At 46.0% G+C, this 25954-nt stretch overlaps 2 protein-coding genes across 22 annotated transcripts in view; one reads left to right on the top strand and one right to left on the bottom strand.

Annotated features, from left to right (window-relative positions):
- The window catches only part of MYO9B (myosin IXB), a 118480-nt gene extending 113308 nt beyond the window's left edge, over positions 1-5172 (bottom strand). For 11 of the 14 annotated variants that reach the window (XM_029051269.2, XM_029051274.2, XM_029051276.2 and 8 more), the window contains exon 1: positions 5029-5172. The gene's annotated coding sequence lies outside the window, so the exon portion shown is untranslated. Of the gene's footprint in view, positions 1-3204; positions 3265-4822; positions 4855-5028 lie in introns of those variants that run through there. The other 3 variants (XM_029051271.2, XM_029051273.2, XM_029051272.2) reach the window with 3 other exon arrangements.
- A 91-nt stretch (positions 5173-5263) lies between these two features.
- Positions 5264-21414, top strand: HAUS8 (HAUS augmin like complex subunit 8). Of its 8 annotated transcripts, none has more exons than XM_029051261.2 (11): positions 5264-5308; positions 5745-5812; positions 7220-7272; positions 8171-8258; positions 10601-10705; positions 10826-10938; positions 11019-11084; positions 11186-11344; positions 20108-20249; positions 20404-20545; positions 21073-21414. In XM_029051261.2, the coding sequence occupies exons 1-11, from the start codon at positions 5295-5297 to the stop codon at positions 21197-21199; spliced, it is 1077 nt and encodes a 358-aa protein (XP_028907094.1). In that variant the 5' UTR covers positions 5264-5294; the 3' UTR covers positions 21200-21414. The 8 variants fall into 8 exon arrangements, with proteins under 8 accessions (XP_028907094.1, XP_028907097.1, XP_028907096.1 ...); XM_029051263.2 differs by lacking the exon at positions 5264-5308 and adding an exon at positions 5399-5486; XM_029051262.2 differs by lacking the exon at positions 5264-5308 and adding an exon at positions 5509-5653.
- Positions 21415-25954: the final 4540 nt, after the last annotated feature.

Below are 25954 nucleotides of genomic sequence, written 5' to 3'. Positions count from 1 at the left end.
ACAAGTACGCATCAACACCACCATATGCCAACTAAAGAATAACACTTATAAATGTTAATATGCCTTTTGCTGGTGCATTAACTGCCACTTATAAGGTCTTAAAGTGCACTGAATTCATTTATACATAATAATCATGTCCTGATTAACACTTTTCCTCACCCATCATACCAATACTAGTAACAGTGTAGTTCATTGATTTGATGTGGCATTTTTTCAGCCACAGACCAGAAATATTTTACATAGATAGTACAACCTTCTATCGTGGCTTAGTGGAAAGAGGTCAGACTTGGGAGTCAGAGGTCACAGGTTCCAAACCCAGCTCCGCCACTTGTCAGCTGTGTGACTTTGGGCAAGTCACATAATTTATCTGTGCCTCAGTTCCCTCATCTGTAAAATGGGGAATAAGACTGCAAGCCCCATGTGGGACAACCTGATTATAATGGTTAATAATAATAATAACGGTATTTGTTAAGCACTTACTATGTGCCAAGCACTGTTCTAAGCACTGGGGGGGATACAAGGTAATCAGGTTGTCCCACTTGGGGTTCACAGTCTTAATCCCCATTTTACAGATGAGGTAACTGAGGCACAGAGAAGTGAAGTGACTTGCCCAAAGTCACACAACTGACAAGTGGCAGAGCTGGGATTAGAACCCATGACCTCTGACTCCCAAACCCAGGCTCTTTCCACTGAGCCACACTGCTTCTGGCCATTGCTTATCCCAATCTCTGATTTATGCAAACCATTGTGCTCACTAATATTCTCTAGTTATGTCAGCGTCATTCCAGGTTGCTTCATGTGTGTTTGGGGTCGGGATGAATTCCACACCGCCAGCAACAAGCCACTAGCCTGTACTGCACTGCATTAAAATGATTACGATATTTATTAAGCACTCCCTATGGGCCACACGCTGTGCTTTGGGGTAGAAAACAAGACAATAGGTTTGGACACAGTCCCTGTTTCAGGGCTCAAACTATTCCTTTTTTTATACAGATAATGTCTGGTCCCAAATGACTTGGATAAATGGGGTTGTACTGTCTTTACTCATTTAACTCACCATGTTCATGAGCCAGTATTTTGCCCATTGGATTGACAAGGAAACCGAGGTACAAAGAGGTTAAATGACATGACCATGTGCACACTAAAAGCCAGTAGCTAGTGTCAGAACTACATCTGGGCTTTTGATTTTCAGTCTAAATGTCCATGCGTTATATTGTACTTCCTGGGCAATAATAAGAGCACCAAAAATCAGTGACAAGAGGCCACTGAATGTAATGCTTTATATTTTTGTGTTATCCTGCCAGAAACATAGAATTGAATTGCGTCTCCTATTTTTCAGCAAACCAAAAGATTTCTAGCACAAAATGATTTAGATATTAGAAAAAAAAATGTATCTGATGAAATACATCTGCATTTGCTGTCCTTGACGGCAAGGTCTGCCCCTCACTCTACATACACTCTGAGTAGCAACCAGCACATTTTAAGAACTAAAATGTTAACTCATCAGAACATTTATAAGAAACAGGAAAAAGTAAAAATATGGCACCAGTTTAATCCTCACATTTCAAAAAGTTACAAAAAATGACCCATGCAATCCCACGTAAGACTTACAGAAATCACAACAAAAATATTTTCTCTCTCCGAAGTTTTTTTCTTACTATTTCTTCATTATGAGAAAGCAAAATTTATCCTTCCAGCTAATAAAATACTAAAGCTGGGCAGTCAGTTGGGCTATAAACGCATGAGTCAGAATAGGCTAGTTATTCATACATCATACTAACCAACAGGTCTAGTGCTTGAATAACTACTCTATTTATCACAAGCCTCCATTTGAAAAAGCCTCAAAAAAGGAAATGAGTAAAATGTACACAATTCAGCTGGTACTTTTTTAGATGTCTAAATCACTGCCGTCTTTTATATGGCAAATTTCTAATGTTGGAGAAAAGAAATAAGCCTTCCACGCTGTTGGAAAGCGCTTCTGAAAGCCCGAGGGCTGCCTCATTTTGACTGACGTACGTTACAACCCAGTAAGGTTCCAGACAAAGCTCTTTGTTAAGCCAGTCGCTCATTCTCAGACTGCAGAAGAGAGGGGCTTTTCTTGAGAGAGCTAGGAAGCTGCCTGGAGCCAGCTCCATGTGCATCATTGTGAGAAAGGGCTGCCTGGCAGTGACAGGTCTGGGAATAAGTTTGCACTCTGTACAAAAGGCTTGTATTTCTTTGCCCTTAGGAAGATGCAAAAAGAGAAGTTAGGAGGCTGCATCAAAATCCCGTTTAATCGAATAATAAAAAAAAAGGACTCCCCCCTCCCCCGCCCAATTTCATGGTAACGGGATAATCTTCAGAAAAAGAAGCCAAGTCGTGGGGTAGAATTCTGATTTTCACTAAGCCCAATAAGCAGAGAGGACTAGAACCATATCGAAAACTGGAATATTAATAAGCATACTGAAACAAAAGAAAATCCCTGTCAACTGGATTCAGCATATTTAAAGCTTAGCAAAAAATCCACTATTCTTTCATAACTAATGGGGCTACTAACTCCGATTGGTACGTTGGGGAAGAGTTTAGAGAACTTTAATTTTAGAAAGAATATTAAAAAATGCATGGTGTAGAAGTACACTTTCAGAGTCATCCAGGTCAGGATGACATTTAAAACGGAAAGCAAATTAAAATTACGGCATACGACTCGGACAAAAAGCAGCCCGGGTATAAAGTTTCTGGTTTCCATTTTCTCTTATTTGTACCTTCTCCTTTGTGTCTGATTTCCTGATTTTCCTTCTTTTATTCACTGTTCATTAGAGATGGAAACTGATTTAATTATAAAGCACTTCTACGAAGATATACTCATCTGGGATAGCGGCAGAGTTGGTAGCAGAATCTCAAAACTTCAGTTATCAAGTTCTGTGCTCTAATCACAACTGCATTCCTTGCTCCAATTAAACACGCTATGAATGAATGGAATACCTTTAATTCACACATCCTTACTACAAACATTAGCAAAGCAGAAAATAAAACCGAGAAAATAAAACCTCCTGATTTGTAATCGGATTCTCCAAACACCATTTTAACCTTCACACGATGATCTAAATTAAGCATTTTTTCTTCTGTTCATCATTTAAAAAAAGTAAGGATCCACATTCCTTCTTACCAGATCACAGATAAGAATTTGTAGATGAGAAAGCACGATTAATGCTAATCAAGACTTACTGGATGGTGCCAGAAGAACGCAGCCTCGGGCATATCCCGCTAAAGCCAGGAAAATCTGAGGGCTTCTTCAAACCCTTTTTTGTTAAGCAGAGAGACAATGAAATCAATTAATTTTAGAGTTGCTATGGACATGTATTACTCCAGCCATGTAGGGTTTGTTTACCTCACGGAAATCATAAACCAGAAAATGGAAGCAACCCTATCAGGACTTTGGGCTATTTTATTTCACTAATTAGGAACTTAAGCATGAGTAAGGGAAAACATTTTTTAAGGGTGATGAGTTGAATTGTTAGCTATGTCTAAAGGATTTATCACCTGAATTTTTAAACCGTTCCTTTGGAGCAAAGATGAGCTACACGGTCCCTTTATAAAAAACAGTCCTATTTTCCGACATAGGCGCTGAATAAGAAGCGCTTAGTACAGTTCATTCATTCATTCAATCGTATTTATTGGGCGCTTACTTTTGTGCAGCGCACTCTTACTAAGCGCTTGGAAAGTACAATTCAGCAACAGAAAGAGACAAACCCTGCCCACAACGGGCTCACAGTCTAGAAGGGGGGAGAAAGACATCAAAACAAGTAAACAGGCATCAATATAAATAGAATTAGAGAGATATATACACATCGAAAGAAGTAAACGGGCATTGATAGAAATCAGTAGAATTATAGATATGAACATATATACACAAGTGTTGTAGGGAGGGGGGTAGAGCAAAGGGAGCGAGTCGAGGCGATGGGGGGAGGGGAAGCAGAGAAAAAAGGGGGCTTAGTCTGGGAAGGCCTCCTGGAGGAGGTGAGCCTTCAGTAGGGCTTTGACGTGTGATCGTTTCAGGGAAGGGGATGCCGGGGTCTAGAAGCCTTTTCGCGAGGGCGAATAGGTCAGGATCTCTTGACAAATTTAGAAGAATGAGTTGCTCCGAGAGAACAAGGTATGGCTTTGTCGGCCTGGCGATCTTGTTATTCCGGCCGAAAACTATTTCCCAAGTGTTGCTTGCGTTGGAGTGGGTGCGTGGTGTTGCATGCTTGACACACAGTAAGCGCTTAACAAATACCATAATTATTATTACTATTATCCTCAGTCTAACGCGGCTCAGATTGAGCCGCTGGACTGGAAGGAAGCTTGGGAAATCTGTCACCCGGGCTACCTCATTTGAGCTCCGTTGATTTCAGTCTCAGGAGAGAACACTCCCCCTCCTCCGCCCCATTACCCAATCAATCGTATTTACTAAGCGCTTACCGTGTGCAAAGCACTGTAAGCCCGTTGTGGGCAGGGACTGCCTCTCTTCGTGGCCGAACTGTACTTTCCAAGCGCTCAGTACAGTGCTCTGCACACAGTAAGCGCTCAACAAATACGACTGCATGAATGAATGAATGAATGAATGAAAAAGTGAGCCCACCAGAGATCGGGGGCCCTTTTATCTCGGCCCCCTCACACAACTCTTCGCACTTACCTTCTCCCAGAACCTCGGACCCTTCCCACCGCATCCCTCATCGCCCTTCTCCCTCTCGCCCCCCCAACAACGCTCCATCTCCAGCAACTTCCCCTCGGGACGTCTCCCGCAACGCCACCCTTTTTCGCTGGTCACCGTCCCCTCCTCAATTTTTTTCCCCACACCCACCCTCCTCCTCCTCCCGGGTAGACGACTCTCGAACGCCCCAAGCGCGAGCAGGAAAAAGGGTCGGGGGAGGGATGGGCGGGGGGACGAGGAGACGACTTCTAGACTTCCTCTTCGTCCGCTGCCGTCCCCGTCCCCCGAGATTCCGTCTGATGTTCCCCCCTCCCCGTAGCCCCCGACCCAGTTCCCGGGCCGAGATAAACTTTTACCTCAGTTACGACCGTACCCGAGCGAAGCGGCGGTTACAGCAGATTTCCCCCGGAGGCTGTATCTCCTCCCGGCCACTCCGCCCGCAGCTCCCTCTCTCCGTCGAACTTCCGGGTTCCGGGCGGGCGGGGAACGTTGAGGGAGGTGAAGGACGGGGGGAGAGGAGAAGGAGGGGGAGGGGGAAGGAAGCATCTGTCTCTACGTGGTGCGGGATGACGTCACGACGTAGCCTGGGGACGCTACGTCCCGGCTCCGGGCGAGACCAAATATGAAGGAAGATGGGTGAGGTTTATTTTGAAAGAGAGGGGTGTTTTAGCGAATCGCCAACTCGTTATCCTTCCCTGATTCTATCTAGTTGCTCCCTCTCTGTACATTCCATTCAGACGAGAGAAGAGTTGCTCCTTCCATATTAAAACGCCCTTTCCATAACTATGGTTTCGCCCAAAAAAGAATGAGCAGTGTAAGGCGGTTCAAAGGCGGGGGTGGGGGAAGGCGGGAAAATGGCGAATGTTTCGCGTTTCGAGTGAATGGTTCGATCAGTTAATTGGGTTTGTTTTGAGGCAGTAGGGTAAACCTATCCTGGAATTCCCCACAGAGCTTTTGTCCAGAGGAGACTGGCTAAAACAGGTCGGAGAGCGAACGGAGAGGGTAGATTTTTCCTCACAATTCGTCCCGGGTTGAAGGCAACTTCATTTATCCCGTTTCCTTCCTGTTTTAGGGGGTTCGCTATGGAAGATGGGCCAAGTATTCCTGACAATCCCAAGACACAGGCCAAGAAAACGCAAGGTACAGAAGCTCATTAATGTCCCCCTTTCGTAGAGCATTCCTTTCAATAAATTGGTTTGGGAGAAGAGGTGGGGTCGAAGTATTCATTCAGTCGTATTTACTGAGCGCTTACTGTGTGCAGCGCACTGTTTTAAGCGCTTGGAAAGTACAGTTCGGCAACAGAGACAATCCCTACCCAACGGGCCCACACTCTAGAAGGGAGAGACAGACAACGAAACAAAGCAAGTGGACAGGCATCAATAGCATCAATGTAAATAGAATTACAGATATGTACACACCATTAATAGAATAATAGATATTTACGTATATGCACAAGTGCTGTGGGGCGGGGAGGGGGTGGAGAGGGAAGGAGGATCAGAGGAAAAGGGGAATCAGTCTGGGAAGGCCTCCTGGAGGGGGTGAGCTCTCAGTATTATTATGTTGGTATTGGTTAAGCGCTTACTATGTGCAGAGCACTGTTCTAAGCGCTGGGGGAGATACAGGGTAATCAGGTTTTCCCAAGTGAGGCTCACAGTTAATCCCCATTTTACAGATGAGGTAACTGAGACACAGAGAAGTGAAGTGACTTGCCCACAGTCACCCAGCTGACAAATGACACAGCCGCGATTCAAACCCATAACCTCTGACTCCCAAGCCCGTGCTCTTTGCCTCTAAGCCATGCCGTTTCTCATTAATATAACAGACATTAATATATAAATTAATATAAATTTCAGATATGTGCCTACGTGCTGTGGTGCTTGAGGAGTGAATAAAGGGAACAAAGGGTGATGCAGAAGGGAGTGGAAAAGAGGAAATGAAGGTTTAGGGAAGGCCGCCTGGAGAAGAAGTGCCATCAGTAAGGCTTTGAAGGTGGAGAGAGTAATTGTCGGATATGAAGGGGGTGAGTGTCCCAGACCAGAGGCAGGAGGTGGGCAATTGGTTGGTGGCAAAATAGACAAGTTCAAGGTACAGTGAGTGGGTTGGCAGAGGAGTGAAGTGTGTGGGCTGGGTTGGAATAGAGCATGGAGGTGAGATAGGAGGGGCCAAAGTGATGGAGTGCTATAAAGCCCGTGGTACAGAGTTTCTGTCTGAAGAGTTGGAGGGGGACAACAGTAGTTTTAGGAAGAGTCTAGGAGCACATCATAAAACTCAAGGCTACATCATCCCAGTTTTTTGTTGATCCACCGACTGATTGATCATTATTCAGGTGTAGATATAAGCCTTCTTTGTCTACATTAAAGGGTGACGGGGATCTTTTTCTTTGCAACAGTGTGTGTAACATTAATGGATCAGATGACTGTACTCTAAAAACAGTATTAATCATTGTCAGGTGACAGTATTATAAGCATTGTATCATGGCACAGTGATAGCTGCAGGCTGAAAGTCTTCTGGATCCTGCCAACAGTGTCCTCTTTGTCTCCACAACAGGAAGATTGGTGAAGTCTCGGTATATGCAATATGAGAAGAAAGCAGTTGGGAAGGTGATGAAATATGGCCGAACTATTTACCCTAAGGGTAGTGGTTGGTATTCTCTTGGCCACTGTTTTTACCTAGTAATAATAATAATAATGATAGCATTTGTTAATTGCTTACGTGTGCCAGGCACTGTACTAAGCGCTGAGGCGGACACAAGGTAATCAGATTGGACCCAGTCCCCGCCCCACATGGGGCTCACAGAATGGCAGAGAGGACCATGCTGAAGCTTTTTTTCCAAAAATCAGAAGTTGCAATATTAAATTTATTTTGGCACATGTTCTGTCTTCTGCAAAATCTCTGATTTCAGTGCCTAGAACTCATTGTTTTTCATCACCAGTCTTCCATCAGATAATGAAAAGACTTTTTTTTAAGAGTCCATTAATTGTTTTCTTTACCCAGTTGCTATTGATGATGGAGGAAGGCCTTCTCTCTCCCTAGAGTCGTGCAGCAGTATATCGCAGCAGTGAAGGCATAATGTATGTAACAAAGCAATACATGATCTCACAGTGGCTTAAAAGAGTTAATACTCATTACCAAGTACCTGCTTTTCAAATGGAGTAATTCTGAGGGCTGGGAGAACTAGACTCCCGTATCTGTACAACTTCACTGTATGGAAGCATTCAGATCATGTCTGCAGAGTTCTGGTACTGTTCCTTTAGGAATGGTAGATGTGTTGTCAGAAACTGGAACAGGATGGAATGAATCTATCACAGTGAAGTAAAAATTAATTCTTCACCGTCCTGTCCCCATCCTCCTACTCCCTCCCCGCCCAAGCAAGCGTAGAAAGATAACTATGGATATTTTACTGTGGATTGCAATAGAAATGCTAATAAATGCAGTGAACTACTTGAGGAGGCTATCATCACCCTCTGAATTTCTTATTTGTCATGTTCGTTTTGACAGACTTCTGTAGCCGATCAATCAACTAATTGTAGTGGGAAGTCATTTTCAAATGCGAAGATACCCACAAGAAAATGCAAAACTACTTCAGGTAGGTTATGTAAATTGGTGGTTTGTATATAACTTTCCAATCTGTAGTTGTAGTATTTTGACAATTAAAATATAAAATTCCTGTAATGTTGTTAAAAAAATTATCGTGTGCTAGCTAAGATTAGGGACCACACTCATATCACCATTTTCCCTGTCTTGCAGCACATAACCATGGTGAAATCCTTGACTTTCTCCTCTCTCTCTCCCCTCTCTCCTCTCTCCCCCCCCTCCCTCTCTCCCCCTCCCTCTCTCCCCCTCCCTCTCTCCCCCTCCCTCTCTCCCCCCTCCGCCCTCCCTCTCTCCCCCCTCCTCCCTCCCTCTCTCCCCCTCCCTCCCTCTCTCCCCCCTCCCTCCCTCTCTCCCCCTCCCTCTCTCCCCTCCTCCCCTCTCTCTCCCCTCCTCCCCCCCTCCCCCCTCTCCCTCCCCTTCCCCCCTCTCCCTCCCCCTCTCTCCCTCTCTCTCTCTCCCCCTCTCTCTGCCCCCTCCATCGGTTCTTCCTTTACATCATCTCCAGAATATGCCCCTTCCACTTCTAAATTGCCATCACATGGTCCAAGTCCTTGTCATATCCCTGCCTCCAGGCCATTCTTCACACAGATACCTGGATCATGTTTCTCAAAAAAAAAGTTTCCTCAATCCTCAAAAACCTTCAATGGTTGCCCCTTCCTCTCTGCATCAAGCAGAAACTCTTTAACGCACTTAGCCCTCTCCCCCTCCCCCCTGCATTATTTAATCTCACTCCCCTTCCATTATACTCCAGATCATATGCTTCACTCTCAAGCCACTCTTCTCACTGTATCTCATTCTTGTGTTTCTTGCCCATGCCCACCCTTCTGCCTGGAATTCCCTACTCCATCACATCTGACAGACCACTGCTCCCCTCTCTGAGGGCTTTTCTGTAATCACATCTCCAAGAGGCCTTCCTTGATTAATTGTTTAACTCCGCACACCTCCACTGCCACTTAAGCACTTAAATGTCGCCTAAGAACTTGAGAAGTCCCACTCGCCTCTTGCACTTTTGTACATATCTTCACATTCTGTTATTTCCTCCAGTAGGTAATGTATTTTATTGTGTCTCCTCCACTGGATAGCAAATTCCTTGAGGACAGTGGTCCTGTCTACTAACTCTGTTGTATTCTCCCAGGTGATTAGTTCAGTGCTCGGCACAATAAGCGCACCATAAGTGATATTGATTGATTCTGATTTAGCCTGGAATTTTGTAGGATATCTAGGGCAATTTTAGGAAAATAATTAAATTAACCTATACCTGGGCACTGACCTGGTTTAAACTAGTCAACCAATCTGGCAGCAACCTCCCACCTACTCTTGCTGATTCCCAAGTGCTTGGGATTCCATGTTCCAGTCCAGAGAGTGTTTAGTTTAGATGTCCTCTTTTGTCCTGGGAGAGTATTCTGGGACAGGTGGTGCAAATGTCATAGAATGCTGAGTGATTTCTCCCTTAGAATGTAAATAGGAAATATGACTCTTGTTTCTGTTATACTTTCCCCAAGCACTAGTACAGTGCATTTTACTCTGTAAATATTATTAGTACTACTTAACCACACTTCTCCCATCACAAGGTTGCCAAGAGGGAAAAGGAAGGTGGACAAACTAGGAATGTTGTCACACTGGGAAGCAGTGTTGCCTAGTGGATGGGGCACGGGCCTGGGAGTCAGAAGGACCTGGGTTCTAATCCCAGCTCCACCACATGTCTGCTGTGTGACCTCAGACAAGTCACTGTGCTTCTCAGTGCCTCAGTTACCTCATCCATAAAATTGGGATTAAGATGAGCTCCACGTGGGACATGGACCGTCTCTTACCTAATTAGCTTGTATCTACTCCAGCTTAGTACAGTGCTTGGCATATAGTAAACGCTTAACAAATATCACTGTAAAAAAAAGGGTCCAGGCTCTCAACAAGAAAATAATGTGCCCAGCCATAAACGGGTGGTATTTTCAAATTCCCTCAAAGGCATCCACTAACTGGGGTTATGATGGCCAGTGTGTGGAGGAGGTTGGCAAAGAGAGTTAGATGAGAAATCCAGGTCATACTCAATGAAATTGTCATAGCCCTAAGAAAAGGTTTTAGTCACTGTTAAAATCTCAGCCACCAATTGTATTTTTAAATGTCTATTATTCGTCACGACTCATTCATCCTCAAAAGAAGACTCAGTTCTTTCCACATTCCTTCAATCGTGTTATCAGTCAATTAGTGGTATTTATTGAGCACTTATTGGGTGCAGGCCCCAGTACTAAGTGCTTGGGAGAGTACAATTTAAAAGAGTTGGTAAATTTGGAAAGATGTAAAATGAGTCTGCCTGACTTTATTACTGCTGCCTTCCAGGTGTTCCTACTCTATCAGAAAGTACTACAAAAAATAATCTTCAGTCAACTTTATTGGAAGGACACAGTATTGCCCATCCTGACCTAGATCTCTCTGCAATCAATGGTAAGTCATTTAATTGCTACTTTATTAGAGAACACACTATCAAAAAGTCCTTTTGTTTCTTTTTCGTCACCCCGCCCAATTTCTTAAGCTAATATCCATTTTTGTGTATGTTTGGCTTAGACAAAAGTCTCTTCAGAGGAAAGGTTCCAGATGTAAAACATATTAACACCTCTAAACCATTGCAGACAGATCAGAATGTAGGGCCCAAAACATTGAAAAAGGAGCAAACTTCAGTAAGTATTAAATTGAGAAACTTTGACATAAACATGTTCTCTGTTGTAAATTTATTCAGTAATGTTTGGCTTTATTTTAGACTCCAGAAGATATAATAAGAATGATTGAATCTCAGACATTGCTCTTAAACTTTCTAAGCCTGAAGGTAAAATTAATCAATTTTTTTATATTCCTGTTTAAAAAGATTTTTCAATGTGTGGAGATACAGTTACTGTTAGCCAGAATCTTCTTCTTTGAATCTGACAGATGGAAAAAAATCTCACAAGACTGGAAGAAAAAGCTGAAAAAAATTTATTAATAATATGTGAAGAAAAGGACAAATTTCAGCAAAAGGTTTACGAAATGAAACGTAGATTACAACTTCGTCAGAGAGATCAGCAGCTTGCTGAAATTGTTACTAAGCAGGTTAGTTTAATATTGGGAATGATAAGCCAACTACTTATCTGTCTGAGTATGTATTTTCAATATGAAATGCTTTCTATCTACAGTGATAAATAGCTACCACATTGTGTGATCCTATTAGTTCTAACCCTCATCCCAGGGCTTTTGTCAATCAATCAGCCGTATTTATTGAGCACTGTACTGAGTGCTTGGGAGAGTACAAAAGAGCAGAGTCGGTAGATACATTCCCTACCTACCCACAATGAACTTAAGTCTGGGGGGGGGGGTAGACATTGATATAAATGAATAAATTGCTGATATGGACATAATGTTGGTATTGGTTAAGCGCTTCCTATGTGCCAAGCACTGTTCTAAGCGCTGGGGTAGATACAAGGTAATCAGTCCCACGTGGAGCTCACGGTCTTCGTCCCCATTTTACAGATGAGGTAACTGAGGCACAGGGAAGTTAAGTGACTTGCCCAAGGTCACACAGCTGACAAGCGGCAGAGCCGGGATTAGAACCCATGACCTCTGACTCCCAAGCCCGTGCTCTTTCCACTAAGCCATGCTGCTTCTCGTATTGGTTAAGCACTTACTATGTGCCAAGCACTGTTCTAAGCGCTTGGGTAGATACAAGGTCATCAGGTTGTCCCATGTGGGGCTCACAGACTTCATCCCTGTTTTCCAGATGAGGTAACTGAGGCACAGAGAAATTTAGTGACTTGCCCAAAGTCACCCAGCTGACAAGTGGCGGAGCCGGGATTAGAACCCAGAACCTCTGACTCCCAAGCCTGGGCTCTTTGCACTGAGCCACGCTGCTTCTCACATAAGTGTTGTGGGGCTGAGGGAGGGATTAATAAAGGGAACAAGTCAGGCTGACACAGAAGGGAGTGGGAGAAGAGGAAATGAAGGTTTAGTCAGGAAAGATCTCTTGGAGGAGATGTACTTTTAATAAAGTAGGGAAGGGAGGGAGAGTGATTGTCTGACGGATATGAAGAGGGAGGACGTTCCAGGCCAGAGGCAGGACATGGGCCACGAGTCGGTGGCAAGATAGACGAGATCAAGGTCCAATGTAATTGTAATTTTTTAGTGCAATCAAATAGTTCTTTCTTCTTGGTTTTCCAAATGAGCATCTAGAAGGGCAGAAATGGAATTATTTCACTTGAATCAGTGGTATTTAATGAGCACTTACTGGGGTATTAGCATTATACTAAGAACTTGACTGAGTACAAAGTCAGGGACATAGTCTTTACTCTCAAGGACCTTACAGTCTAACATGGAAGATAAGCACAACCAAATTATTTACAGTTAGTGGAAGGAGGAAGGATACAGATTCACCTGGAGGGCAACAGTAAGGATAGATGGATGATAGGGGAATGAATAGCTATAGTTGTAGCTATGTGTATGTAATCTAAATGCTAAAATAGATGTTGAGATATGACTGGAATCTGTGGAGTTCAGTCCAGGAAAGTTTTTGTTCGTCGGGGGGTTGAGGACTTCAAAGCTGAGGATGGTTATAATTTGCCAGAAATGAAGTAGGAGGTAGTTCCGGCTGGGGAAGGGGCATGAACAGTGGATTGGATACAGAAGCAGTGTGGTCTAGTGGATAGGCTTGGGAGTCAAGAGGTCACGGGCTTCTAATCCCGGCTCTGCCACTTGTCTGCTGTGTGACCTTCGGCAAGTCACTTCACTTCTCTGGGCCTCAGTTACCTCATCTGGAAGATGGGGCTTAAGAGTGTGAGCCCCACCTGGGATAAGGATCATGTCTGACCTGATTAGATTGTATCTTCCCCAGTGCATAATATAGAGCCTGCCATAGAGGAAGTGCTTAGACAAATACCACTAGTATTAGCAGTAGTGCTTTGCCCATAGTAAGCGCTTAATAATGCTATCATTATTAGTAGTATGTGAGAGCAAGGCACAGTGACCACATAAACTTGGAAGGTTGGAAGAAGGGAGGGGACCAGAGTTTTGAGAAGGTGTGAAGGAATGGGGTCAGATGTGCAGGTGGTGGGGGTGGCTTTTAATTCAATAGTATTTATTGAGCGCTTACTATGTGCAGAGCACTGTACTAAACGCTTGGAATGAACAAGTCGGCAACAGAGACAGTCCCTGCCGTTTGACGGGCTTACAGTCTAATCGGAGACGAACAGACGAGAACAATGGCAATAAATAGAGTCAAGGGGAAGAACATCTCATAAAAACAATGGCAACTAAATAGAATCGAGGCGATGTACAATTCATTAACAAAATAAATAGGGTAAAGAAAATATATACAGTTGAGCAGACGAGAACAGTGCTGAGGGGAGGGGAAGGGAGAGGGGGAGGAGCAGAGGGAAATGGGGGGAAAGAGGGTTAAGCTGCGGAGAGGTGAAGGGGGGTGGTAGAGGGAGTAGAGGGAGAAGGGGAGCTCAGTCTGGGAAGGCCTCTTGGAGGAGGTGAGTTTTAAGTAGGGTTTTGAAGAGGGGAAGAGAATCAGTTTGGCGGAGGTGAGGAGGGAGGGCGTTCCAGGACCGCGGGAGGACGTGGCCCGGGGGTCGATGGCGGGATAGGCGAGACCGAGGGACGGTGAGGAGGTGGGCGGCAGAGGAGCAGAGCGTGCGAGGTGGGCGGTAGAAAGAGAGAGGAGAGGTAGGAAGGGGCAAGGTGATGTAGAGGCTTGAAGCCTAGAGTGAGGAGTTTTTGTTTGGAGCAGAGGTTGATAGGCAACCACTGGAGGTGTTTAAGAAGGGGAGTGACACGCCCAGATTGTTTCTGCAGGTAGATGAGCCGGGCAGCGGAGTGAAGAATAGACCGGAGCGGGGCGAGAGAGGAGGAAGGGAGATCAGAGAGAAGGCCGACACAGTAGTCTAGCCGGGATATGACGAGAGCCCGTAACAGTAAGGTAGCCGTCTGGGTGGAGAGGAAAGGGCGGATCTCGGCGATATTGTAAAGGTGAAACCGGCAGGTCTCGGTAACGGATAGGATGTGTGGGGTGAACGAGAGAGACGAGTCAAGGATGACACCGAGATCGCGGGCCCGAGAGACGGGAAGGATGGTCGTGCCATCCACGGTGATAGGGAAGTCTGGGAGAGGACCGGGTTTGGGAGGGAAGATGAGGAGCTCAGTCTTGCTCATGTTGAGTTTTAGGTGGCGGGCCGACATCCAGGTGGAGACGTCCCGGAGGCGGGAGGAGATGCGAGCCCGAAGGGAGGGGGAGAGGACAGGAGCGGAGATGTAGATCTGCGTGTCATCTGCGTAGAGATGGTAGTCAAAGCCGTGAGAGCGGATGAGTTCACCGAGGGAGTGAGTGTAAATGGAGAACAGAAGAGGGCCAAGAACTGACCCTTGAGGAACTCCAACAGTTAAAGGATGGGAGGGGGAGGAGGCACCAGCGAAGGAGACCGAGAAGGACCGGCCAGAGAGATACGAGGAGAACCAGGAGAGGATGGAGTCCGTGAAGCCAAGGTGAGATAAGGTATGGAGGAGGAGGGGATGGTCGACAGTGTCAAAGGCAGCAGAGAGGTCAAGGAGGATTAGAATGGAGTAGGAGCCATTGGATTTGGCAAGAAGGAGGTCACGGGTGACCTTAGAGAGAGCAGTCTCGGTAGAGTGGAGGGGACGGAAGCCAGATTGGAGGGGGTCCAGGAGAGAATGGGAGTTAAGGAATTCTAAGCAGCGATTGTAGATGACTCGTTCTAGGATTTTGGAAAGGAAGGGTAGTAATAATAATAATAATGTTGGTATTTGTTAAGCGCTTACTATGTGCCGAGCACTGTTCTAAGCGCTGGGGTAGACACAAGGGAATCAGGTTGTCCCACGTGGGGCTCACAGTCTTAATCCCCATTTTACAGATGAGGTAACTGAGGCACCGAGAAGTTAAGTGACTTGCCCAAAGTCACACAGCTGACAAATGGCCGAGCCGGGATTTGAACCCATGACCTCTGACTCCAAAGCCCATGCTCTTTCCACTGAGCCATGCTGCTTCTCAGCAAGATAGTAGGGAGATAGGGCGATAACTGGAGGGGGAAGTGGGGTCAAGAGCGGGTTTTTTTAGGTTGGGGGAGACGTGGGCATGTTTGAAGGCAGAGAGGAAGGAGCCATTGGAGATTGAGTGGTTAAAAATAGAAGTTAAGGAAGGGAGGAGGGCAGGGGCGATGGTTTTAATAAGGTGAGAGGGAATGGGGTCCGAGGCGCAGGTGGAGGGGGTGGCACTTGCGAGGAGGGAGGAGATCTTCTCTGAGGATACTGCAGGGAAGGATGGAAAAGTAGGGGAGAGGGTTGGTGGGGGGGGAGGGGAGAGGCGGAGGGGTGACTTTGGGGAGCTCAGACCTGATTATGTTGATTTTTGTGATGAAATAGGTGGCCAGATCATTGGGGGTGAGAGATGGGGGAGGGGGAAGAACAGGGGGCCTAAGAAGAGAGTTAAAGGTCCGGAACAATTGGCAGGGGTGACGGGCATGGGTGTCGATGAGGGAGGAGAAGAAGTTTTGCCTGGCGGAGGAGAGGGCAGAGTTAAGGCAGAAAGAGGAGGCAGGAGATCCATAGAGATACTGCTGGGAAGGATGGGAGAATTGAAGAGGGGGCCAGAAGTGGGAGGGACTGAGATGGGGCAGGAGTGACTTTAGGAAGCTCATTCATTCATTCAGTAGTATTTATTGAGCGCTTACTATGTGCTAAGCTGTACTAAGCGCTTGGAATGAACAAGTCAGCAACAGATAGAGACAGTCCCTGCCGTTTGACGGGCTTACAGTCTAATCGGGGGTCACAGCTCGCACGTGATGGTGTCGATTTTCATAAAAAAAAAGTAGGTAGCCAGGTTATTGGGACCAAGGGATCGGGGAGGCAGGGGGAGAGGGGGCCTGAAGAGGGAGTTAAATGTCTGGAGCAACTGGCGAGGGTGATGGGCATGGTGTCAATAAGGGTGGAGAAATAGTTTGGCCAGCCAGAGTTAAAACATGCAAGGTTAAACTTGAAGTGGACAAAGCCTGATATTTAGATTTCTGCCAGCAGCGCTCTGCGGCTCGTGCGCAAGAGTGAAGGAGGTGGACTGTGCAGGTGATCCGGGGCTGTGGGTTAGTGGTACAAGATCGGCTAAGGGATAGGGGAGAGAGTGAGTTGAGTTCAGTAGGGAGGGTGATGTTAAGAGAGTCTGTTTGGTTATCAAGGGAGGGTAGTTTGAGAATTGAAGCTAAGTGGGTCATGATGAGTTGAGAAAATCGGGTGGGGTCCAGAGATCGGAGGTCTCCGTGGGGGAATAGTACAGATTTAAGGGGAGGAGGTGTGTGGGAGTGAAGTCAAATGAGGAGGTTGTGGTCAGATAGAGGGATTTCAGAGTTGGTGAGGGTAGAGATTGTGCAGTGGTTAGAGAGGTTGAGATCGAGCATGTGTCCAACTTAGTGAGTGGGCGAGGTGGGGCGGAGCAGGTCAGCGGGGTGGGCAGCAGAAAGGTCATCAAAAACATCTATGTGGATATTGAAGTCTGGATCATAGTTGGCATGGAGAAGGAGAGGAAGAATGTGACAAAGGGATCAAAGTGGTTAAAGAAGTTGGAGGTGGGACCTGGGGGGGCAGTATTCATTCATTCATTCAATAGTATTTATTGAGCTCTTACTATGTGCAGAGCACTGTACTAAACGCTTGGAATGAACAAGTCGGCAACAGATAGAGACAGTCCCTGCCGTTTGACGGGCTTACAGTCTAATCGGGGGAGACGGACAGACGAGAACAGTGGCAATAAATAGAGTCAAGGGGAAGAACATCTCGTAAAAACAATGGCAACTAAATAGAATCGAGGCGATGTACATTTCATTAACAAAATAAATAGGGTAATGAAAATATATACAGTTGAGCAGACGAGTACAGTGCTGAGGGGATGGCAAGGGAGAGGGGGAGGAGCAGAGGGAAATGGGGGGAAAGAGGGTTAAGCTGCGGAGAGGTGAAGGGGGGGTGGTAGAGGGAGAAGGGGAGCTCAGTCTGGGAAGGCCTCTTGGAGGAGGTGAGTTTTAAGTAGGGTTTTGAAGAGGGGAAGAGAATCAGTTTGGCGGAGGTGAGGAGGGAGGGCGTTCCAGGACCGCGGGAGGACGTGGCCCGGGGATCGACGGTGGGATGGACGAGACCGAGGAACAGTGAGGAGGTGGGCGGCAGAGGAGCGGAGCGTGCGGGGTGGGCAGTAGAAAGAGAGAAGGGAGGAGAGGTAGGAAGGGGCAAGGTGATGGAGAGCCTTGAAGCCTAGAGTCAGGAGTTTTTGTTTGGAGCGGAGGTTGATAGTCAACCACTGGAGTTGTTTAAGAAGGGGAGTGGCATGCCCAGATCATTTCTGCAGGAAGATGAGCCGGGCAGCGGAGTGAGAATAGACTGGAGCAGGGCGAGAGAGGAGGAAGGGAGATCAGAGAGAAGGCTGACATAGTAGTTTAGCCGGGATATAACGAGAGCCCGTAGCAGTAAGGTAGCCGTTTAGGTGGAGAGGAAAGGGCGGATCTTGGCGATATTGTAAAGGTGAAATGGGCAGGTCTCAGTAACGGATAGGATGTGTGGGGTGAGCGAGAGAGACGAGTCAAGGATGACACCGAGATTGCGGGCCTGAGAGACGGGAAGGATGGTCGTGCCATCCACGGTGATAGGGAAGTCTGGGAGAGGACCGGGTTTGGGAGGGAAGATGAGGAGCTCAGTCTTGCTCATGTTGAGTTTTAGGTGGTGGGCCGACATCCACGTGGAGACATCCTGGAGGCAGGAGGAGATAGATGACAGTAGATGACAGCTACTAGAATCTGGAGTGGGTGGTAGAGGCGGATGATATGGGCTTGAAAGAAAGGGATGGGGGAGGTGGAATGGTGAGAAAGCTGCAGTGGGGCACGAGAAGGAAGCCAAAACCTCCTCCTTTCCCAGTGAGTCTGGGGGAGTGGGAGAAGATGAGGCCCCCACTGGAGAGAGCAGCAGGGAGACCATGCCGTCTGTTTCAGTGATGGCGAGGAGGAGGAGGAGGAGTGACAGAGACGGGAAAAGGTCAAGGATGAACGGAAGCTTCCCCATGATGAAGCAGGGGTTCCACAGGCCACACTTGGCAGAAGCTGTGGAGGGAGGAGTGGGGGAGGGGACAGTGCGAAGGTTTGGATGGGGGCTGGCATGCGGGGAGGGGTGGCGCTGAGACCGGAAGACAGGGATAGGTTGGGAAGGAGGGGTGGGAGCGGTGCAAGGGGAGGAGTTGGGCGGTGGAGGGTTCGCCTGGGTCGGCAGCAATAACAACTTGGGGAGATGGTTGAATTGTCCTTGGGCCTTTGAGTGTGAAAAGGCCAGTGACGGGAGTTCTGGGGCGTGGAGAGTGAAGAGTCCAGTGTTCAGGGCAATCCTGAGGAGACGGTTGAATTGTCCTAGGGGGTTTGGGAGTGAAGAGGCCAGAGAATAGGAGTAAATAGCCTGGATTGGGCAGAGTAGGTGAGAAGGGAGGCAGCTTTTGAAGTGTAATAATGTATGAACCTGGGTCTTTGTCATCTGGGGGTTAATCAGCCACACCCTGATCCCTCCACAAGGAAGGAGGGAAGGGGAAGAAATTTGAGTGATTAATAATAATGTTGGTATTTGTTAAGCGCTTACTATGTGCCGAGCACTGTTCTAAGCACTGGGGTAGACACAGGGGAATCACGATGTCCCACGTGGGGCTCACATTCTTAATCCCCATTTTACAGATGAGGTAACTGAGGCACAGAGAAGTTAAGTGACTTGCCCACAGTCACACAGCTAAGTGGCAGAGCTGGGATTCGAACTCATGACCTCTGACTCCAAAGCCCGGGCTCTTTCCACTGAGCCACGCTGCTCCTCTATTAATGTGTGCAGAGCACTGTACTAAGCAATTGGGAGAGTCCTGGATAGCAGAGTTGGTAGATATTTCCCCTGGCCATATATGTGGCTTGCATCTTTAGACTGTTGACTGACAGATAATACCAGCTAAAAGAGCACAGCGTTTTTTTTAATAGTAATAATAATGTTGGTATTAAGCGCTATGTGCAGAGCACTGTTCTAAGAGCTGGGGTAGATACAGGGTAATCAGGTTGTCCCACGTGAGGCTCACAGTTAATCCCCATTTTACAGATGAGGGAACTGAGGCACAGAGAAGTTAAGTGACTTGCCCACAGTCATAGCTGACAAATGGCAGAGCCGGAATTCGAACCCATGACCTCTGACTCCCAAGCCCGGGCTCTTTCCACTGAGCCACGCTGCTAAGCGCTTACTACATACTAGAGAAGCAGCGTGGTTTAGTGGAAAGAGCCCAGGCTTGGGAGTCAGAGGTCATGGGTTCTAATCCCGCTCCACCACTTGTCCCCTTTGGGCAAGTCACTGAACTTCTCGGTGCCTAGTTACCTCATCTGTAATATGGGGATTAAGGCTGTGAGCCCCATGTGGGACAACCTGATAGCCTTGTATCTACCCCAGCGCTTAGAACAGTGCTCAGCACATAGTAAGCGCTTAACAAATACCAACATTATTATTTTTACCAGGCAGCTTACTAAGAACTGGGGTAGATGTAAAATAATCAGATTGGTCGTGGTCTGTGTCCCTCATGGGGCTCACAGTCTTAATCCCCATTTTACAGATGAGGTAACTGAGGCCCAGAGAAGTGAAGGGACTTTCCCATGGTCACACAGCAGACAAGTGGCGAAGCCGGGATTAGAATTGAGGTTCTTCTGACTCCTAGGCCCGTGGTCTATCCACTACACCATGTTGCTTCAATTTAAAGATGTGTACAGAAGTGCTGTGGGGTTGGGGGTGGGGCGAATATCAAATGTCCTTTTTGTTTTTCTTCCTTTTCAGAATGAAGTGCTTGCTCCCTCTGTAGCCAAGTCTGAGTGTTTTAAGGAGGAATACAAAACCTTCGCAACTGCTCTAGATTCCACCAGGCATGAACTGCCAGTGAAGCAGATTCACATGGAAGGAAATAGACACAAGTTTTTAGGTATGAAAATAGCATCCTAAGCACTTAAAGCTAACCTTAAAACCCTTTTTCTCCTATCTTCCCTCTAGCCCTGCCCCCTCTGAAAAAAAAAAAAGCCACCAATTCTGTCTTTTGGACTAAAATCATTCAGTGCGATGTTGATTTTTTTTTTAAGATGATTTACAACATCAACTAATCGTCTCACGTAGCCTCTTGTCGGAAGTTACTAACGAGCACTCGGAAGGAAATTGTAAAGCATTTGATGCAATGTGTGACCTCCAGAAGGTAGTGCTAAAGAAGGACACAGAGCTTAAGAGGTACTTCAAAACCAACTTTATAGAAAACTCTTTAATCCTCAGACCGCTTCTCTGCCTCTCCAAGTTCACTTTAAAAGCTGAAGTCACAGTGAGTTACTAAATGGGAATTTTCAGTTGGTAATTCTACAATTCTAGTTGGACTAAGTCTTCTACCCTCTACCATGCCGAATCGCTGCCCTCTTTTTGGCTGCAGCTCTTGGAAAATATTAACAAACCAACTGGGGAGGTCTGTGGACACGTAAACTATCTGCGGGCCTGGGGGAGCAATACTGTGATGTCTTTCCTTACTCACACTCCCTAGTGAGTCAGAAGTTTTATTCATGGTTTCTGGAAATGCTGTCACTCTAGAAAAGCAAAGCAGCCAACTCGTGTTATTGTCTCTCCTGCCTGATTTACTCACATGTGTTCTCGATCGTTTACATCATAACCTTTGGTCATTAGTGGAAGGGGCGGTTGTGGGCTAACCCTGAATATTGGATAGAATTCTTAATCCGTTCTGGGGGGTGGGACTTTTTTTTTTGTTCTAGGACCTTTGCCGAGGTGCTTGAGCTGTCCTCTGAAGTCAGTAAAGAAGCCTCTTTAAATAACCAAGAAGTCTGGGAAGATACTCAAGAATCAGAGATTCTTAGTCAGTGGTATTTCAGTCGCCCATAGGTACCTGTGATTCTTGACTAAGTAGTCGGTTTGGGTTGTCACTCTCTGTACATATGTATCTTCACCTAAGGGTGTCTGCAAGATCATTAAAGTGATCTGCTGTAGAAAATACTTTGGTACTGTGTAGAGTTCAAAAACCGGAAAACTGGGAGTTATCAAACACTTCTGTATTTAAAATTTGGATATTTTTAATAAATATTGACATATTTGCATTAGTTTGGTGCATTTTTGTCTTAAGTTAGAGCACATATCTAACCTACTTAATTTTCTACTGCCACTTGGACCTAATGTAAAAATGTTCTTTGTCGAGGTGGTCAAAACACAGGATTATTACTATTATTTTATTTTTAATCTTCACTTCTCCTCAAAACCTTCCAATGATAGCCCATCTCTTTCCACATGAAGCAAAGACTCTCCACCAGCTCTTTCCATCTTATAGGTTCTCACCCACGACTTCCTGGCTCGCCCCAAGCCCATCTCCAGGCTAAACCCTGCTCTCATCTTTCTCGCCTCTGACTTCTTGCTCACGTTGTTTGCCAGGTCCTAGAACTCAACCAGTGGTATTTATTGAGCACTTGCTGTGAACAGAACACTGAACTAAGCACTTGGTTGAGTTCAACACAATAGAATTGGTAGACACGATCCCTGCACACAAAGAGCTGACAGCCTAGAGGAACTTACTTTTTCTTAAAATTCATATTAATGTCTGTTTCTCCCTTTAGACTGGAAGCTCGTATAGGCAGGGAACGTGGCTGCTGATTCTGTTGCATTATACTCTCCCGAGCTCTTAGTACAGTGCTCTGCACATAGTAAATGCTCAATAAATACAATTTTAAAGAATATTTAAACACTTACCGTGCCTTACGCGCTGAGGTAGATACATGGTATTCACGTTGGACCGCAGTCCCTATCCCACATGGGGCTCGTAGTCGAAGTATTGAATCCCCATTTCACAGTTAAGGAAACTAAGGGAAGTTAAGTGACTTGCCCAGAGTCACACAACAGGCAAGTGGCAGAGGCGGGATTATAACCCAGGTCCTCTGTCTCCTGGGCCCATGCTCTTTCCGCTAGGCCACGCCACGCTGCTGCTTCTATTCTTCCCCTCCTCCCTACCAAACCACAAAGCCTCTACCCTGACCAGCTTCAAAGCCCTCCTAAAATCCCACCTTCTCCACCTTCCCCGACTCGTCACCAGCACCACATCTCTTAACCCTTCAGCTGTAACTTGCACCTAAGAATTTATGTCCATGTTTAGCACATGTGTATTATATATGTGTTTGCATGTATGCATCCGAAGTTGCAGTTTTATACTTTCCAATTCCACCACTTGTGAATTTTGGACTCTCCCCTTTTCCCCCCCCCATTAAAGTTCATTAAAGCTGGGAAGCAGCGTGGCTCGGTGGAAAAGAGCCTGGGCTTCAGAGTCAGAGGTCATGAGTTTGACTCCCGGCTCTGCCACTTGTCAGCTGTGTGACTGTGGGCAAGTCACTTCACTTCTCTGTGCCTCAGTTCCCTCATCTGTAAAATGGGGATTAACTCTGAGCCTCACGTGGGACAACCTGATTACTCTGTATCTACCCCAGCGCTTAGAACAGTGCTCTGCACGTAGTAAGCGCTTAACAAATACCAACATTATTATTATTAAAGTGCAAGCTCCTTTTAAACAGGGATCATGTGTTGTGCTTCTCTTCTTCCCAAGTGCTTAAAAGAGTACATTGCATTTGATAAATCTCATTACTATTGAGATGAAAAGTTATTGAATAGTTCCACAGTTATCCTTTGTAGCTTCTGCTCAATTTTGCCGTTACATCTTGGCCTGCTTTAAAGGCTGTTGCCACTGGAGGGAGAACTCCATCCACTATTTTGAATAGTTTGTGCTTTTTTCAATAGTAGGCACACAATATATAGCCCCTTCCCAAAACAAGAATGGAACAAACCCTTCGGATATGTGGATTGCCTTCCAGTTCGTAGGGTTTGTTCTGCCTTTTATTTTTATTTTTTTGAGTAGTAGTTATATGGAATCACATATGATCAAGAAAAGCAAATAGACCTGTTCAGTCATCTGAGTGATGAAGAAAATCTGGACCAGGTCAGCAGCCCTTCTGAGCCTGTGGAGACCAGCCCTGGGCTACTACAGGGTTAGGGCTTAGGTTCCTTAAAATCTGGGCTTGGTTCAGGCCATCCCAACCTCTCAGAACCCCACCCTTTATTCATTCTGTTTTTGCATCTCCTGTCTCACAGTGTGTTTCAGGATCTGGGCCTATTGAGAACCAGTGTTATCGTCACATATACCAACAATTCCTCTATTCCCAACCAGAAATTCCTTAAGGGACTCCCCCTATATATCCAACAGATGATCACTTTCCCCAATTTCAAAGCCTTATTAAAATCACATCTCCTCCGAGAGACTTCCCCTCATTTCCCCTACTCCCTCTCCCTTCCCCTTGTCCCCTTTATTCGACCCCCAGCACTTACGTACATATCTGTAGTTTGCGTCAGTGTCTGTCTCCATGCTCTAGACTGTAAGCTCCTTGGGGGCTGGGAATGTCTCTATCAACTCTGTTATCTTGTACTCTCCCAAGCGGTTAGTACAGTGCTCTAAACAGGAAGAGCTCAATAAATATGATTGAGAATCCTAGGCAAGTTATAAGTTGAACCTGTTGGATTTGAGAGAAACCAACACTTCCCTTCCCACACTCACTGACTCATTAGTTACCTCACTGGTTACCCACATTACAGAGAGAAGGAAGCAGGGTTGCAGTGAGAGCTTCGAAGCCACCGAAAGCCTGTTGGATTGCACACTATGCTTCCTTCTAAAGTGGAAGTTAAGTAACACTGGGGGAATAACTTGTAGATGACTGATTTCATCACAAGTAGTAGCATGACTATAAAGCCCTATAACTGCCTATTTCTTCAACTGGGGCACATTTAGCAACTTTCTGATCAGACCAGCAGCGAGCCCAGGTCCTTAACAGGTAGTTTAAAATACTATCTGCAAAATTATTATCTTGCCTTTTGCAGTGAGCCTCTTTATTGCTTTCCCTGACTTTGAATTGCTTTTATCAAAGCAAACATCACTGTCTTCAAAGCTCTGTACTCTTCCACTCTGCCTTCATTTCTTCTCTCTCTCTCCCTTCCCCCTCCCTCCACCTTCAAACACATTTCTCTTTGCACACCATTTACTTTCTTCTCCCACTTGTGTTTTATTCTCTAGGCCTTGGATTTAGGCCTAGACCAACCTAAACACATTTCTCTTGCTATTTTTTTTTCCTCAAGTCACTGAAGAAGGAGGGAGAAGCTTCTGTATGGGGATAAACTGGGAGGAAAAAAAATAGGACTTTACATCTGGAAAGACAGATTTAAGTCTACAAAATAATATATGGCTGTCAGTTGTATTTATTGAGTGCTTACTGTGTGCAGAGCACTGTACTAAGCCCTTGAGAGAGTACGAGACGCATTCCGTGCCCAAGATGAGCTTATAGTCTAGAGGGGGAGATGGGCATTAATATAAATAAATTATGGATATGTCTATGAGTGCTGAGGGGCAAGGGCTGGGTGGCGAGTGAAAGGAGCCAGTCAGGGCGAGACAAGGGAGTGGGGAAAGAGGAAATGAGGGTTTAATCAGGGAAGCCCTCTTGGAGGGGATGTGCCTTCAATAAGACTTTGAAGGTGGGGAGAGCAACTGTTGAATATAAAAAGGGAAGGTGTTTCAGGTCAGAGGCAGGACGTGGGCAGAGGTGGAGGTCGGTGACGAGATAGACGAGATTGTGGTATAAGCAAGTAGGTTGGCAATGGAGAGGAGTGTGCAGTCTGGGCTGTAGGAGAGTAACGAGGTGAGGTAAGGCGGGGCAAGGTGATCGAGTGCTTTAAAGCCGATGGTAAGAAGTCTCTGTTTAATGCGGAGGTGGATGGCCCACCACTGGAGATTCTTGAGTGGAAAAACCTGGACTGAACGTTTTTGTAGAAAAATGATCCAGGCACCAGCAGAGTGAGGTATGGACTGGAAGGGGGGGAGAGAGGAGGCAGGGAGGTCAGTAAGGAGGCCAATGTGTAATCAAGATGGGATGGGATAAAAGCGTGGGTTAACGTAGAAGTTTGGATGGAGAGGAAAGGGCAGATTTTAGCCTGTTTGTCCCTGTTGTCAGAATAGTGGCCTGAAGTGTCATTGCTTACTGGAAATAATGGAGGAAAGGAATGGGTGACTGCTTTCTCCACAAAAAAATACTTAGATCGACTCCCTGAAAAATGGGAGAGGAGAACCAAAACTTCCTCCGAATTTACAGGCTCCAAAAAGAAAAGATCAAGATCAGAGACAGCACCAGACACTGTCCGCTCAACGTTGTCAAGGAAATCTCTTCATGAAAAGCATCTTTCAAAATGCTGCTCTTTCTCAGCCACAGTTAGTTCTGCCTTTAGGTGCTTTCAAAACACATTTTGGATAGTATGCTATTGTGGAATTAGGGAATGATCTGACAACACGCATCTCTATACAGCACAATGCAGATTCGATTCGGTGTCAGAAGAAATGGTATTGTGTGTGCACCTGACTTGGGGGCAGCATAAGTGCTTCATTATGAGCTTTGCTGAATGCAAGGTTATTCAGGAAACTAACCAACCCCCTTGTTATGCAAACTGATTAAATTCTTCACTTCCTTCCCCTCTCAATAAAAATGAGTTCAAACTGCCCATTTGAATTTAACAGTGACCTCAGGCACATAGTAAGCGCTTTACAAATACAACAATTATTGCAAACAC

Source organism: Ornithorhynchus anatinus, chromosome X1 (assembly GCF_004115215.2).
Source record: "Ornithorhynchus anatinus isolate Pmale09 chromosome X1, mOrnAna1.pri.v4, whole genome shotgun sequence".
NCBI lineage: Eukaryota > Metazoa > Chordata > Mammalia > Monotremata > Ornithorhynchidae > Ornithorhynchus > Ornithorhynchus anatinus.
The sequence above is the reverse complement of the archived record's forward strand: the minus strand, read 5'-3'. Positions and strand labels throughout refer to the sequence as shown.

Coding starts and splice junctions, on each gene's coding strand:
- HAUS8 (XM_029051261.2), top strand. Junction 11,345..20,107: donor CTGAAATTGTTACTAAGCAG/GTTAGTTTAATA, acceptor CTTCCTTTTCAG/AATGAAGTGCTTGCTCCCTC. Junction 20,250..20,403: donor AAATAGACACAAGTTTTTAG/GTATGAAAATAG, acceptor TTTTTTTTTAAG/ATGATTTACAACATCAACTA.